This window comes from Babylonia areolata, chromosome 13 (assembly GCF_041734735.1).
Source record: "Babylonia areolata isolate BAREFJ2019XMU chromosome 13, ASM4173473v1, whole genome shotgun sequence".
Classification (NCBI taxonomy): domain Eukaryota; kingdom Metazoa; phylum Mollusca; class Gastropoda; order Neogastropoda; family Buccinidae; genus Babylonia; species Babylonia areolata.
In genome coordinates this window covers 12,282,826-12,300,890 of record NC_134888.1, presented here as the reverse complement: position 1 = coordinate 12,300,890, position 18,065 = coordinate 12,282,826, and the positions used below count along the sequence as shown (strand labels likewise).

Here is an 18,065-nt window from a genome sequence, read left to right as displayed (position 1 = left end):
TGAAGCCGTATTTGTCCAGAAAACACATGTAACCAAATTAAACGTTGGTCATCACAATCACAGAAATGAATATAAAAAATGAACAACAAAAACACCACCACATAATAAGTTTCCATTAAAACCATTGATAATTTACTTAACCCCTTCACTGCTAGTACGTTTTGCTATGGCCTATGCTGAGAAAATTTTCAGAAAAACAAGAAAAACACGCCAATGATTTTAATTTGCTTATATTTCAAAAAGTAATGAAGATAAGTGCATAAAAATATATATCAAATGAAAGGAAAATGAATCAGGATTTTGTTTTTGATACTCACATGTTCAAATAATGAGTCAATCTGACAGAAAAATTCCATAAAATGCATTAATAAAAAAAATTGGGACTGTCATTCCACCATGTACGTGCTACAATATCAACCAGGTTATCAACCTGTCTTTCTTGTGACTGTTGTGATCAACCACACACACTGTCAAGGCTGAGCAACAGTGTCCAGGTGCATAAGACTCCAACACAGTCCACACAAAGAATGAAAAGGGTGTACTCACCCAGGATCTATCGCCAGTAAAAACGCTGTGTGTGGTACTTGCAGAAACAGTCTTCAAGTACTTGCAGAAACAGTCTTCAAGACACAGTGCTGGTTTGCTGGGGCAGTCTGGGCAGTAGAACCCCACATCCTTTCTTTGTCCTTTCTTCAAGCAGACTCTGCACCTCCTTTGTGGCCAGGCCTTCTGTGGGGTAGGTGGGACGAAGTGTCATCCACACAAGACAAACAGCGTGGTCATCTTTAGCAGTGTCTTGGTCACCAAAACTCATGGCACTAATTACATCCTTCTGAAGTCCAGGAGTGTACTGCTGTTGCCTGCTTCTTTGTAGAGGATGTGTGCATTTAGCATGGCAATTTGTAGAAAATGCACACACAGCTATTTGTACCACTTCGGGGTTTTCCTTGTGACATCGTAGGGCTGCAGCTGTTGGTCATGATGGTCCATGGCACCTATATTTTTGTTGTAATCCAGAATTGCTGGAGGCTTGTTTACTGCCCTTTGGTCTTGCTGCTGCTGGTCTTCAGCTGTAGGTTTGTGGCAAGTTGTCAACTCCAGATGATCCAGGATGAACATCATGATCATCACCATGCTGCATACCTGAAACACATTGCATAAAAGACTAAGTTTGTTGGGTTTTGGGTTTGTTTTTTGTTTTTTTTACATATAAAAAGATCATGAAATTGTACCATTTTATTTCTGATTGTTTTCAGAAGCTGAAATACAAACACACACATACCTACCCCACCCCCCACCCCAAACCCCCAAAACACACACACACACTGAAACTGGTTCATGATATGCCACACCCCCTTCATTCTCTCTTTCTCATACAAAACAAAATGATAACACATCACACACACACACACACACACACACACACACACACACACACATACTTCTACAAATGTTGCATTTACAAAGTAATTTAGGCATACAGTTCTGTATATCATTCTCTGATTTCAGTTTTATAAACATCATCTCTCCCCCCCTCTCTCTCTCTCTCTCTCTCTCTCACTCACACACACACATACACACACACACACACACACACACACACACACAAACAACAACAACAACAACAAACCAATACACACTCGGGAACGAACACACAGAAAGCTGCAGGCGAGCGACACACGCTGTCATGAACAATGAGCCAGCCAGCAAGCCACGCCCCCCTGGGCTGTGATGGTCAGACACAGTACCCACGTGACTGACTCTCTCTCACTCACACACACTGATCAGTGACTGACGAAGCCACTTACCACAGCTGACACATTCAAAACACACACAATGCAGTCATATTCATTGTTACAACAAACAGAAAGCAAATAATAAACTGACAAACCTCGAAAACACCCACCTGCATTTTGAATCAGCTGAGCTTGTCTGTCTTTAGTTTCGTCAAGCAAATCCACCTCCCACCCCCCTCCACTGTCAAAATCAGCGTCTTCCGCATCAACTTCACGCAGTTCTGTCTCATTCAGTCCATAATCTTCATCTCTACTGTTTCCATCGCGAAAGAATTCTTTCAATACAAGTGCAAGTATTGGGGTTTGTCTGCGTTCAGCCATGGCTTTGCAAACACAACTTGAGCTTCGTACAAACTTGCAAAACTTTCGCCATAAATATGACAATCCAATGAATAATTTTAGCTTATGGAACTCAGGAGATAAAGAGCTCTCAGGGGAGCTAATTTAATGGTTAGCAGACTGTATTTTCTGTAATGCGGGACTCGAAACATAGAACGTTGTAACATGACGTACGGCGCACGTCAATACAGCATTGGTGAGCGACATTTCATGACGTACGCCGTACGTCAACAGCGCGGTCAAGAGGTTAAAGAGTATACATAAACACTGACAAGATTACTTCATAAAAGTTGTATTGTTCATTTGTTGCAAGGGATTTTTATATTTTGCATACCCCCTCTGCCCCCCTCCCACACATATACAACCACAGACACCCTCCTCACCCCCACCCATCACCCAAACATCAACAAACAAACAGTTTATGCTAACAAGCATTTACGGGGAATAGGGAATGAAAATATCTTCCATGATACATGGTAAATTGGAGCACAACTATGAGCAAAAGTATGATAACCACCAATTTATGAGCATGGTCTTCTCTTTCCCTGTTCTCTTTTTAACACCAGTTAGTTCCCCTAACTTTCCCCACAGACGACTCATTTGTATGGGTAAAAAATAATATGGAATTAATGAACTGAAAACTTCCAAACTGATCAGTAACATAATGAGTTAGTTGGGGACAAAATGTAAACTTCCTCCCTTCTTAAGCGCGTTGGGTTACGCTGCTGGTCAGGCATCTGCTTGGCAGATGTGGTGTAGCGTATATGGATTTGTCCGAACGCAGTGACGCCTCCTTGAGCTACTGATACTGATACTTATGCTATTGTATAGTGAGATGATGAAAGTATCTGTATTTTTTGTTCAAAATTTGCACACACTGATGACTTATAAACGAATCCAGGAAAGCATAAAAAGTTTGAAACAGATTAAATTCAGAATGTTATATAGCCATGACAGGGCCCAGATGCCATTGTTGACATGCACTGTTCAAGTAAACCAATCACTGCGAAAATAACTCTCCTGCAAACACACACCGCATTTATTGGTCATAGTGGAGAGTGGAAAGGTCAGTGAAGATATTCTTAGCTTATAACATCATTATGCAAATTAGTTGCCACTCAGAAAATTCTAATTTATCTAAGGCCCAGATATCATCCAGCAAGGTACACACACACACACACATAGAGAGAGGAAGGGAGAGAAAGAAACTAAGAGAGAGGGGGAGGGGAGGGTGTATTCCAATTACTGTTTAAGCATATTTTCTTAAAGAAAACAGTTTTGAGTAAATTGAGCTAATTTGCCATCAACAAAAGCCATTGCATTGATTTTGTGATAGTCACTTTCTAAGATCGTGGAAAAAAAACTTGCACATTGGGCAGTGAGTTATTCATGTTATATTTTTACATAGAAAACTTAGCAAGTACCTGAGTAAAGTCAAAACCTTTGAAATTATACTATTTTTTTAGCCAGACAGTATCCGCTCTTCTTACAGAACCATCTAATTACAATGTTTGTATTTTTCAGATAATACCTTTAGTAAATCATTCAAAACAAAAAAACAAAAAAAAAGTTTGTGACAATTTTTACAATTCCAAAGCAAGTGCTGTATGGTTTGGACTTCTGTGTTACAAAAGGAACACAGTGGATCTTCAGTGATTTTCCAGTCATACAAAAACTTTCTTGTACTAGTTGTAGGTAATAACCGGGGTAAAATTTGAAATTTAAAGCAAAGAATGAATATTTATTTCCATTTCAGATCATGAAAGTATTCATTTCACCTGGCAACTGCTGATGGAAGTATATCTGAAGCAAGAAAAATAGATAGTATTTATTTGCTTCCTCCTGAGACCATCATCCAAATTTTAATTTCCATAACATGATATTGTGTGGACAACTCAATATGATATATGTCTCTAAATTACTCAGTTGCACATGTGATATTGTATACAAAAGGAAGTTTGTTGGATTGAGGTTTAGAAAGTGGTTTCAGAATTCTACAAAAGTAAAAAAACGATTATTTTCCACATCAAACAACTGATTTATTTAAACAGATTTCCATTCTGTACCCATTCTTTCATAAACACTACTCTCCTGTCTCTTGTAATGTTGGCGTTGTAATGAATGCATTCTGCCATGAATTCAGAAGTGTTCTGAAGTTGACATTTTAAGTGTAGCTGTTTCAGATGTTTTCATACATCCAACAAATAAACAAAAAGAAACAAACAAACAAAAAAAAAAAGTACAATCTTACATTCAAACATGTACATGTTCCTCACCAAAAAACCCATCAAACTCTGGATACATTTCAAGAATTAAAGTCTGCAGATCCCCACATCTTGTAATGGTCTGTACGCAAGAAATCTAACGAAGAAATATATGCTTGTACATCCATCATTTGTAAACCTGTAAGTGTCCATATCATTCATTATTCATCATCATCAGACCTATGTAGGGCTTACAGACAACACTTTTTAAAATCTGAATTATGATAATAATGTACATTTATGTAGCACCCTTTCTCTTTAAGAGCTTGGAGTGCTTTACATGAAAGAAAAAGTTATAAAAGAATCATTCATGACCACTCTTTCTCAAACCCCTCCCTCCCCCACTCCCCACTCTCCCTCGTCATGTATCCAGAGTGAGCTGACAAGGATGGTATTGGAGAAGAAGGAAGCTGAGAGTACTTATAGATAGGTTTTAAAAAGATGAGTTTTTAGTGAAGAGTGAAAGGCAGAGATAGAATCAGATGCATGGATATGATGAGCAGCAAAGAGGAAGATCATTCACCATAGGTTCTTGTATTGACACAAGAGTTTCAGAAGGTACACGGTCAGAGGAAGAGCGGAGAGTTCTTGAAGTGTAAGCACTGATAAGGTTAGAAAGATAGGTAGGTCCTGTGGAGTACAAAGCAGAAGAATAGCAGAGACATGTAACTTTGTATTTTAATTCTTGCTTCAAGGGGGAGCCAGTGTATAGTACAGAGGTGGGGAGAAATGTGATCAGTGCGTGGGACTTTGAGAGTCAGACGGGCAGATTTGTTTTGAAGTTTTTTAATTTGTTGAAGATTATGTGGACAACCTGTGAGAAGACAGTTACAGTAGTCAATTCGTGACAGCACAAAAGTAAAAATAAGATATTTTGTAGTTTCAGCAGAACAGAGTTAATCCAGCGGAATTTCACAATTCACTGTGCATATCAGATTGACTACCTGAGTGTGCATGCTGAGGTTTGAGTCAAGAATAACTCCAAGGTTCCTTGCTGATTTAGAAAACTGAACTTTGGCATCACCAACCACAGTAGAGGCAGGGTAAGAAACAGATGTGGACATTCTTAAAGAGGAGATAATCATAGTTTCAGTTTTGTCATCATTTAACTTTACTTTGTTGAATGTCATCCAGGATGTTACATCAAGAATGCAGTCTTGCATTGACAATCAGACTGTTGATTTGGTTAGGTTCTTCAGACTTTTGTAGCTGAGAATCATCAGCAAAAGAGTGGAGAACAGAATGACTAGAAATGACATCAAAAAGAGGAGCATTGTACAAAATGAATGGAACAGGCCCAAGACAGAGCCTTGTGGCACACTATAGATCAGGGTTGGATCAGAAGTTGTGAAGAGAGACAATCTGGAAGTGGTTGGATAGACATGAAGAAAACCAATTCAGAACTGTGTGTACTTAGTTGGTTTACCGTTCCACAAAAAATACAAGATACTGTGCAGTTCCTTAATAACATTTGTTGGTGGCTCTGGCAGATTCAGAAACAAGTATGTAGAATTTTGACAGTATCAAAGTTTTTAATACTGTTATTTTGGCAAGTGGGGTAAGCTGGCATTGAGATGATTATAGGATCTAAAGTGTTATATCAGATGGAAAGATGATGCTTGTGGGAAAAGAGTATTGCTCTTAACATCAGTTCTGTGTACAGACTCTGTGAGAGAGAGAGAAAGATGTTTTGTTCTGAAAAATACGTTATCACAGTTAGGACCATGAAGATGAGAACAGCAGGCTGTGCCAGTTAGAGGCCTCAAGTACTGTTCAGATAGGTCCAGGAGCATGTGACCTACAAGGGGCAGTTACTCATATCTGTAGATGAGAATTACAAGGAAATGTTGGTTGTCATAATCTCACACTGTGATAAGAAACTCAGGGAGAGTTCACTACAAGGTCTTCAGAGAAGAAGCCCCCCTCAGTCAAGTGTTTCAGCCCTTAACTCCTTACACTGTTAGGGGGCTGGGCCGCACCCAGGTCATGACTCCTGGATGCCCTTGTATTGCCGCCTTTTTTATATTTTTAAATTTTTTTTTATTTCCCTGGTCCTCAGCAGGTTCAAACCCGCGCCTCCAGGATGGTCACCACTTCAGGATTGAGTCACCTTTCTGGCAGACGTTTTAACCATTGAGCCATTGTACGCCAAGTTCGAGTAGCGAAATTTAATCCTTATGAAGATTACTTTCATTCTTCCTCTACCAGATCCAGCTGGAACTCTTTGCTGCTTCTACCATTGCCTTGACATCCTGTGTTCTCTCTCTGCCAGAAATCGACAGCTGTTTCATGAGGCTGTAGGCAAAAGTGCTGACAAACCCTCTTGCACGAATATCTATGGCGAGGACTTTGGTTTGGAAGCCAAATTCTCTCAGGTTGCTGGCTAGACAGCATACTTCTCAGTCCTGTAGATGTGAGCTTCCTCCATTCTGCTTTCATATGGCACAGTGAGCTCGATCAGAATCACTTGTTTTGTTGCCTTGGAGTAGAGTATTATGTCATGTCTCATGCTGCTCTGATGATTTCCGGTGTTTCTTCCCACCTGGTAGATTAACTGTGCATTCCCAATCTTCAGCACTATCCAGCAGCCCACGTTTCCATGCTTTGGATGTTACAGCTGTTCCTGGCCAGACTTTATTGCCTTCTGCAGAGCGGAACTCTACTGGAACTTCTGGTGGTGTGGGTGCTCCTTGGATAGTGCTCACCACGTGTGCAGTTTCTTTTAGCACTTGGTTGTGCCTCCATGTGTACTGTTCATGGCTTAATACCGCTTTGCATGAGCTGAGGACATGATCCACTGTTTGTTTGCCATGGCACATTTGGCATGTAGGGTCCTTTGCTTTCCCCCATTTCACCAAGTTTGTATTTGAGGGAAGGAGGTCGTACACAGCTCTGAGGATGAAGCTGATCCTCAGAGGGGCCATGTTCCACATGTCACTCCAGCTGAGGCTCCTTTGGAGTGCATTTTCCCATGTTGTCCACTGCCCCTGCTAGCCTTGCTGGACTCCCTTCTGAACTCATCCTCTTCCTTCTTGATCTCCTGTATGATCATGTGTCTTTTTGCTTTCTCCTGTGCCTTGGACCACAAGGCAAGGTTGGTTGTCATTATCTCACACTGGATCACCAGGAATTACTGAATGGTATCAGGAAGTCCTCCAACTTCTGGTCCACAGGATTAGGACAGTTACCTCCTTAGCAGCCATCCATCACATAGATCCTCTTAGCTGTATGATGAGGAAATCGTCTAGCATTCAGAAAATACATTCATTAATCATTCACAGCAGACTTCTAAATGACTAGGACTGATGATTCATGGGCTTTTTTCTTTCATTGCTGTTAACACAACTGCCTCTTCCCCAGGCCATCACATGCAAACATTAAGGCAACGCTCTCCTCTGTTTATCTATTCTGCACCAGTTTTACGTTAGATGATGCAAAAGACCCTTCCTGTTTGGCAAATACACTTAATATGTCAGATGTACATGCCTGTCTTGCCTCCCTGCTGATATTGCTAATGTACATGAGCCATTGAATAAATTAGGGCAGGAAAGTGTTGAAGGCAGCAAATCATGCTGATTGGCTGAGCAAGTAGGCCTGTCTTGGTATTGTGCTCGCCACAAAAATTGGCCAGCAGAACAAAGCTACTGGTTTGCACCAGTTGGACATGGCAGGTGTGCTTGCCAAAGGAGCTCCTCTTGTCTGAATCCAATTTAATTATTATTTAAAGCAATGAAAAAGAAATAAATTATAGGTTAAAAAATAGATGAAATGAAAGAAATTGTGTGGAGAAATCTATTTTTAAAATTTATTTTAAAAAATCCATATCTCTTCTTCCATGAGGTGATTTCACTTTCCACTTTGATTAACAGACTCTGGGCCTGACAACAGTGATCTTGTGTAATGCAGTTTTGTTTCCTGCGCATGTGCTCCACAGCAGCAAACACTTTCAGATTTCTAAATGACATCGGTAAAAATACCAAAACAAAGTAGTTGGTATGGCCACAGCAAAATCCAATGGCCTCGCTAAAACAAACTTCCAAGAAACTGTTGTGGGATGGAGACAGAGGGGAAGGCATATAAGAACAGTGGTCTGACAGGAAAACCATATGCAGATACCCAGGCTTTTACTGACACCAACAGAGCAGGAGGAATCCAGTGAACAGTTTTTTTCTGTATGGCACACCAGTGATTTTTTACAGAGGTCAGATGAGAAGAAGAAGAGTTTCGCAAATTTGGCACTTCCAGATATGTACCTCATGTATCTGCACTTTGTTTTTCTGTTCGTCTGTTCCACAAGGTGTCAGCGAAAGTGAAAGCATAGCATTGTTCTGTTGACTATATTTTGATGTTATATTTATACTATTATTGTAGGTACCGGCAGCCTCACCCGCTAAACTGAAGTTAAGACTGAAAAACGTCAGTTTTGTTTGTTTTTCCCAAGCCTGTAACTTGAATTACATTTAAGAAATAAAGATATCTTTTAGTTTTACACAGGAATTAAGTTGAATTTCTCCTCTTTCCTGTGCTGTCCTTGTTTTTCTTCTATGTTTTGCCTTTGATGAGTAAACGAGTAAAAATCATGGATAGTCGGAGGGCTTTTTGCATGCCATGGCTGACTGCCTCGACATAATTATTGGTTTCAAGAAATGTTGAAACTGTTAAAAAAAAAAAAGGACATCACCTCTTGTAAATTCCAATCAGGAGTAAATATAAAAGATATTGTCTTTTATTTTGCTTACAGTACATATTGTTTACAATACTGTTTGTGGAAGCTATTTATATTCAGAAAGTTTTGTGCAAGTGTATTTCACAGATTTTATGGATGATTAATTTTGCAAGTTGATGACTACAGTGCAATTTTCTGGTTTGTTGACAGACGTGACTGAGTGCTCAGCTGACGATACATCCAACAGCATTGTCCCCATTGCTGTGGGAGCTGCACTGGCTGGGTTGGTGGCTGTCGTCCTCATCGCCTATCTTATCGGTCGTCGCCGCAGTCGCCGTCAAGGTTATGAGTCGGTGTAATTGGCTTGTGGTCCATTTGTCAGTGTCACAGTGTAGAGAAAGAGACCTAAAGCTGCTGAAGATGAGAACCCTTCCCATTCAGCTCAACTTAATGAGTTTTGTCTACCACCATACCCCTCATTCTGCCATCACCCCCTGTCAAAACTGCTGTCTTAGTGGAAGCATTCCCTTTCAACCATATGTACAACCTTTTTCCCTTTCTGCAAGTCACTTTTCTTTTTAGTAATAGGTTCTCTGTGTAAATAATGTTCTGTGATAATACCTCCATTTCACAGCTCATCTGCCACTCACCCCAACCCTGTTCACATTATTTTCATCCCTTTTCCCAGCTAAATAGTTAAATGAAAGTGTCTTCATGATAAAGTTCTCTTTCTCTCTCCTTTTTGTTGTTTTTATTTCATTTAAGACCTAAAAGCACTTTCAGTCTTTGACATTTCTCTCTCACACCCTATCCCTCCCTCCCTCCCACCCTCCCATTCATGTTTCTGATTTTCCTTTCACAGCTGGTGTCCTTACTGCATGTGAGGAGGAGAAAGGACAAGCAAAATGTATAGTGATAAGAGCTACTGGTGATTGGTTGGTCAAGGCAGACGGCTGTTCCTAGTATAAAGTAGAACCATCAGTGAATTGTCCTTGGTGAAAACAAGGCTTCGTTCTGGCTGGATGTGATGGAATTTGAAGTGCTGTGTTCGTGCGTGTATGATTGCTGATACGTAGTGTTGCCTGTTCTGATATTAGAAATAAACTTTAAGACTGCTCTGCACTGTACTGTACTGTGCTGTTTTATTATGTTTAATCTATTCTCTACTCCCTTCTGTTTGGATATAAGCTGTAACTGATCTCTTTTTTTCTTTCATTCTTAAAAGGAGAAAGATTGATTTCAAATTGTAGTTTTATCTCTGAACACATATCAGGTTAATTTGGGCAAAGAATGCAGAATTAGCTATTGTACATTGTTTTACTCAGTTTTCTCTTCTGTGATGGAGATTTTTTTTCGCATCATCTTAGTCTACAAAGCGTCACTTTCAGATGCTGCATGTCCTGTTTGCAGTGCAATGGGGAGTTTGTGAAAGTCAGTAAATCACAACAGTTTCTTAAAAAATACCAATAATAATTATGAAAATAATGATAATAAATATCTGTTTTCTAGTGGGGTTTTTTCAGTCTGTCTTTTCCACCTTGTTTTAGATTCTTTCTTTTTTTTCTTTTCTTTTTTTTCTGCCCCATCATCTGCACTGATTCAGTGGCATTCCACATACTGACGACAACAATGGTTTAGAGTCAAACTGAATGAGTCTCTCTCCCAGAGTGGAGACTGCAACCATATCCTTCCAGTGGCAGTTCCCCATGAACCCAACACTGAAGACCTTGACAAGACTCGCCCCAAGTGAGTAAGTGGAGGGGTATCAAAACTGAGGTCACCATGAGAGCAGGGCATGAAAGGCCACAGAATTTGGGGCTTCTTTTTCATATTGATGATGGAGGAGGAGGAAGAAGATGACAGTACTGCTGTTGAGGGCCATTTAGGTTTGGGACTACATGACAAGGCTGAACTCTATGCTTCCTTTCATAACCAGGCCCGAGAGATACAGACACTTGCATTGTTGATCAGGAAATTAGAGCAACACACCCAAAGGTGCATTCGTGAAGCGGATGATACTCAATTATGTGGTCCCAGTCTTCCCATTTAAGCCCCTAGCACACTCAGCTATGGGTAGGAGTCAGCTGCAGGCCTAAAAACCATCCTCCACTGGAAAATGCAGGAAATATTCTGAAATAACCAAATTTTTCCTCCAAATTGAAGTACGTGGGCACAGTTGGAAAACTGTAAAAATAGAAATTTGTTCCCTTTGCTTGCTGTTTATCTATGTGTAAGAACGTGGAAACTGTCTCATTGAAACAAAGTTTGATGCCAGAGCTTTGTGTAGAGCTGGAAGAGAATAACTTCCTGTTTTGCTGATTAAACAGTACCATACTTTTTGATCTAAAAGGGGCTGCAGCACATACGGTGCACCCCCTGAATTTAAAGAAAAAAGTTATTTTGAACATGTATAAGGCGCACACATCTGATAAGCTGCATCTGCCGTAAAGTGAAAGTCATATTTATTATGGCTCTGCTAACAGCTGATGTAGTTTTCTTAGTGACATCATCTTTAGAAAACTACATTGGAATCCAACTTGTTTTTGTCTGCTTATTGAATTGGCTCTGTTACTCCGTTAGTCTGCTCTGTTGTCTGCTGGGTTTTTTGGTGTGTTTTGGTTTTTTTTACACTTTTTTTTTTCTTTTTTAAAATACAATTTTACAGCCTTCAGTCAAAAGTACACTGTTGTATAACCCCAATTCATTAAGTTGTTCAATCAGAATCCAGTCTGCTAGCCCTGCTTTCAATCCCACCTATTTTGCTTTACGTCCTGCTTTCAAAAAATTATCATTTCACATATGATTTCTTTTTTCACCTTGAATTTATTGCTAACTTAGACTGCTCTTTTTTCATGACCTTTGAGTGAACTGCGATCATTTTCAGTAGGAATTTTGTGTAATATGCAGCTTGATTTCAGTAGATTTGATGGTGAACATAACCATGTTGAATTGAACAGTGGTAAGACTGAAGTGTTGCTGTTCAGCTTTCATTGTTCCCCCATGGGATGGGGGAGGGGGGTGGGAGTATGAATAGTATCCCCACATTCTGGAAATTCTGTGCTGGAAATTTCCTATTTTCTATTGCTCTATTTCTGCCTTTTTTCTTCCTTCACTGTTGTCTCTTTTTTTCTGCCTTCCCAATCCATGTTTTGCAGGTTTATCTTCATGATTTTTTTTAATACATTTGACAGTTTTGAGTTTTATGCAGTTTGCCATTTGTGTAATTGTGCAATACTAATATGGCCCTTTGCAGTCAGCTGACTATAAGCAACAATGATAACAATGAGCCTTTATTATGATCAGTGATGTTGTCATATATTGAGTTTGTTTCCCCAAGTGGTGGTCAGAATTTAGTTTTCAGACACAGATAGGGGCACGTACAGCCTATAAGATGCAGTGTTCAAATTTGAGTGAAAAAGTAACTCCTAATATGCCAAAAAGTATGGTAATTTGATAAAATTATATGATTACAGTTACTGATTGATTTATACCACTTTGGATCTGAGCAGAAGCTAAAATGGAAGACGAAGACCCAACTTCTGAGGACGAAATTTTAAAATTGCACCTCATTGGGCGTACATGTGTATCCTAGAATGTGAGAAGTAGTAGCTTGTTTGTGGATTTTATTTCTGTCTGCCTTTAGCATTGCCTGTTCTAACCAGAGGGGAATTTCTCATATGGTTACGCCTCTATGACTGAAAATTTATACAGTGGAATTCTCAGTTGTTTTGCACTATGTGTGTATGCAGTGTGTTGGATGGTAAAGGCACTAACAAATAAGCAGTGTGGAGCATGAGGTGTTGAAAAAAAGTTTTTGTTCCACAGATACCATGCTTGGAATTAACCAGTCCTTTGACATAGTGTGTGATAGTTGGTGTCAGCATGCTGGTGAATATTGAAAGATCAGCCTTCAGATGAAGATGTCAGCTTCATGGGTGGTCAGATCAGAAAAAAAAAAAGTCCCTTCAGTTGGCTTCGCCATCTTGCAGGATTTGGCTGTCCAGTGATGCTTATTAATTTTTTTAATTGCCATCTGGTTTTGAGTTTGAGAAGTGCATGCTTTAGAGCGTCCATTTGTCACCAGTTTGGTTTAGGGCAACAGTCTGTGAGAAAAGCATACCATAAAACAGCCACACTAAAATTCATCCATGTGGAGTAGTTCACCACATCTGTTATGGCTATCTCTTTACATTAAAAAAAAAATCAGAAGGAAAAAGAAGCTAATATACAATACAGTATACCTCTGTGTGTGTGTGTGTGTGTGTGTGTGTGTGCATGCACACTTCGGTGGATGCATTGGCATGTATATAAGAAAGAAAGTGTTTTTTTATTTTCGTGCATTGACATGAGCATGATTAACATAAGATGGTAAAATATTGTTTTTGTTAAGCTTTATCTCTTCAATATAGTACTTTAAAGGTGCTTTCACAACAGAAGATTTTGTAGCCAGATGTCTTTGCTAGAATGTAGAAGACAGTTGAATATTTTTGCAAAGGTGGATGTAAGAAAGTCAGAGTGAGTAATCCAGTGGTGTGAAATATAGCTTGTCCGCAGATAAGAAATTGTTGCATGCAGACAACTGCATATAACTCTAGCATAAAAACAGCAAAAGCAGCACTATCAGTGCCAGTTCAGGCTGTAGGATGCTTCTCTGCATTCTTTACATAGTGTGAAAAAAAAATGGATGTTAGCTGTTATGAAATAAAACAATCTGGAACAATTCTGGAGATACTGACTTATATCACATTCAGATGGAGTGTGAAGCAAGTTTTACTAAAGTTTCAGTTTAAATATGTCAACAGTTCTATCAGATTGTGTATGTCTGTATTTAATAGTGCTTTATTTCAGTAATAGTGAAATTGCATCTGTGTGGCTATTTTAAAAGTTGTTGGCTATATTTTTTAACTTTGCGTGTTTTTGTTTATACCTGCTTTATGCTCCTTTGTACCTGAGTGTGCTATTCAAGTACATGGATATATGCATTCTGGTGAGTTTACAATGTTTCTGTAAAATGTCAGTTGATTTTGGAGGGAAAGGAAAATTACACTGTCAGGTTGATCCTGTACTTTCAAAATGTTGTCTTGATGTGGGTTTGCCTGTTTCTTTTGATAAGTTATAGCTTGTGTTATCACCTGAAATGAGTTGTGTTATAGTCTGTATTTGGCAGCCTTGCTCAACTTCTTGTAATATATTGTGAAGGTTCTTGCATATTGGAACATGTCACTGGAACATGAAACAGAACAGAAAGGATGAGCTGTTAGTCACAGAGGTATGAGCTGTTAGTCACAGAGGTAGGTAATAAATTTGATAAAAATGTTCGGAGGGTAATAATTCAAATGAGAATAGAATAGAATGTTTTTATTACCAAGTGTACCAGGGTAACAAGGAATACAACAAAGTGAGCAGCAAAAGACTTTGATAATACAAATGTATTAATTAAGAAAATACATACAGATGAAACTATTTGTGGGAGTTTGTCAGTGGTCAGGGAATGAAGCTACATTCCCTTTTGTATAGAGCATATTTTTGCCACCAGCAGCTTGGCCTCGAAGTCGAACACAGTTGGATCAGTTTCACGAGGTGATTACATTGACAAAGTTTGAATAGCATACTTTAGATACCCAATCTTTGCAATTGATGACCATGTACATGTCATATTTGACTGACTGCCTGCCAAAATAGTGAGGATATGACATGTCATTGACATATTACTGCTGCGTGTATTTGGTAGTCTACTAAGTGTTCTTGTCCTGGCTATATCTGCTGGTGTCTTCAAGTGGTGTGGTGATTGTACTTTTAGCCTTGATATCTCGCATACACTTGATACATAAGGTAGATATATCAGTTACACTGTTGTAGATGTAAATAGATGCCATTTTCCATAGTTTTCATTCCCATCCACATTTTTTGCTGTTTTCAAGCAGTAAACTCTTAAGAGTAACTGAAAAGTAGTTCTTTTTTATCAGTCATCAACAATGAATGATATACTGTACTTAAATGCCCAAGTTAGGTCAGTTCATCTGATTTTGCTCCATGCATAAAGGATAAGGCTTGATGGATGCATCCATTGGAGAGGACAAAACACTTTTTTTTTTTGCAGAAACATGTTATTTTGGCAACTGTTGATAAACATGTGGATTCTCAGGCTTGAGGCAGTGCTTGTTTCATCATCTCATTGCTCTCTGCATGAGGAAAGACAGCATTGTGATAACCAAGTTGTGTGGTGTTTGTTGGTGACCATGTCACTGTGCGTTTTTCTTTCCACATTAATTAGCAGTGCAACATGAAGCCAGTGTCAGCAAGACAGAAGGAAGACTACAGTGTTGTTTGTGGAATTTCTCCTGGAAATATTTTCACTGGTTACTTAGTGACTGAATACTCTTTCGACATGTGGAGTTCCTGCTTTTAGTTTTGTCATTGGCCACATTTGTCACCAAATAATGCTTTGCAGTGTGTGTATTATTCAGGAGTACTTGTATTGCTCTCATATTATTCAGAATTGCATGAGATTTTCAGCTTGATATATTTGTGTTGAAATTTTGTGTATTATGTATGATTGCTCATGAATATGGAATTGCAAAAGAAAGGTCCAGACTCCAGGTTTTAGATGACTGACAGTTTTATTGACTTATATAATGTCTTTATTTTTTTCTTGACTAAAATGACAGCTAGATACATTGTTCCAGAAAAGATCATTGCAGTTGTAGGTGCTCACAGTAAAAACATACATTTTTAGTTGGTGTTGTTTGTGTTTTTTTTTTAAAGAAGAAAAATAGGGGAGAAAATTGAAAGTGATCAGATAAGCAAAGGTGATTACATATTCATGAGCAAAGATTTAACTCTTTCGCTGCCATAGGCGACTTAAGTCGACTGGACATTTCACCAGCATAGGCGACTTTAGACAACATCAAAGGGTCATGTTAAATGGACCGTTTTTCACATTGTAGCAAAGCCTGGCAGCTGCAGCCAACTTTCCTGCGCAATAGGAAATTGAGTAATCTTTCCCCTTTGACCGAGTTTATGTGACTGAAAACGTTGAGTCTAAAATATTTGGCGCTGGAGAGTTTTCACACAGAAACTTGGCAGCTAAAGAGTTAAATGCAAATATATAAAATGATTTTATACATGTACATAAATGTGTTGTAAAATGATTTTGGCTTGTGTTCCACCACATCCCCTGTATCTGAGATATTTTTGATTAAGATTTTTGTCCCTGTACCAGCACAGAGTCTTTTCATTCAGTGCAGGTTCAGTCGAGGAAGTGTAGCCCGGCAGCTTAAGATCATTCTGGACAGAAGACAAGTGGTAAAGGTGGGGGGGGGGGTGGGGGGGGGGGGGGGATAACTGAACATCTTCCCACAAATAATGAAGAACAGTTTCTCCATTTGTCAGAAATAAGAATCTACTGTTGTCAAAAAGGTATACTCCACTGTGAGTCAACAGCTTATGTTCTTTAAGGACTTCTGGAGTTTTCACCTGTTGAAAAGATTTTGGTTCAGATGGGGATCAAGACTAGGACAAAGCAGGGGATGACATCTTTTATAGTTGAGGTTTGTACTTGATATACTAGAAACATTTCCATTCCTTGTCCTGCAAACATAATCTGGATTGTAGAGCTAATCAAGATGTATGTATATAACAGTTCTAAGGTATTTCAAGAACTACAGGTTTATTTTTTTTATTTCAAGAACTACAGGTTTATTTAAGAAATAAGTTATGTCACTTGTAGAGAGAAAAGGCACACAACTCCAAGCTATTAATCTACAATGGTGTGGATTAGTGTACCTTTGTTATACTCACATAGTAACAGATACTTCTTTAATGTCTCTTTCTCTTCCCTCATTTAGTTTCCTGTCATTTGAATATATCAAAGTAATGACTACTTCCAACATAATGAATATTGTTGCACAGATGGCATGTCTTAGCTGCTGTTAACATGGTGTCAGTAGACAGGTTTCAGTACCTGCTTTGCTGGCATACCTAGGCAGTCTGAAATGTCAAGCAACATTATGGGAAAGCTGGCTGTATGAAAAGGTGGCAATGAACCTAGTGCTAGAACTTTCCATGTGTAATTTGGTCACATGATTTGTTCTGCCACATTCTTTATTCTCCACAAACCATGAAGAATATCTTTAAACAGAGATCATTCCAGACACACACACCACCTTTCTCATCCTTTTATGACATGTTTCTTATTTTATTATTTTAAAAGTGGAACATAGAGGAGACGGAACAGAATCAACAGATAAGTTAAAATCGAGAACTAGTGTTCAGATGAAATTGGCACATGACAACTTTTGATAATGGCAAGAATGGGAGAAGATTGCCCCAGGTTTCACATGAAAGATAATATTTTTGTTGTATCATTGTAGGGAGGATGGTGGGTAATCTTTCACAGAGAAATTGTGGTCTGGGTCATATCAGAGTTTGTAGGTGGTATTCGTAGTTTGAATTTCAGGAAACCTTTGTTTGCATAGACATAATGAGTAAGTCACTTTAATTTTATTCTCCAGCTTTAATTTTTGAATGATTTGGTTTTGGGTTGGTTTTTTTATTGTTTGTTTGGGCTTGGAAGTTATTTACTTTTGAAGATCACCAAATGTAGCTGTAACTGTTTCTTGATTCGCTAATAAAATGTTAATAAAAATATTTTTCATTCCATGGAGATTTTCCTGTGTGTGGTAATTGTGTTTTGTGTAAGTAATGAACCTTTTCTTTATTGTTTTCCTCCATCTTTAGTCATCCCACACCCAGCACACCATGATCTCCTCAAGTTACATCTAGGTTCATTCTGCTCAAAGTTCCAGTTCCAGTATTCCACATGTTAGGTTACCTTCAGATCACCCATCAGAGGAGTTCTACACTGCTGCTGAATTAGTTCAACTGTTCCTATTCTGATTCAACATTACATAGTATACTGGAAACCACCCTCAAAGTCCATACTGTGAAAACAATTGGAACTAGCATGAAGGCTTGCCTCAAAGGCATTGGCAACTTCAT

The 18,065-nt window shown here is 38.9% G+C and overlaps 1 protein-coding gene across 1 annotated transcript in view; it reads left to right on the top strand.

The window, feature by feature from the left end:
• LOC143289062 (lysosome-associated membrane glycoprotein 1-like) overlaps window positions 1–17,730 on the top strand; it is a 67,468-nt gene extending 49,738 nt beyond the window's left edge. Inside the window, exon 12 of the mRNA XM_076597881.1 lies at window positions 9,276–17,730. Coding sequence (XP_076453996.1) covers window positions 9,276–9,424 — 149 coding nt within the window. The 3' untranslated portion in view covers window positions 9,425–17,730. The remainder of the gene's footprint in view (window positions 1–9,275) is intronic.
• Window positions 17,731–18,065: the final 335 nt, after the last annotated feature.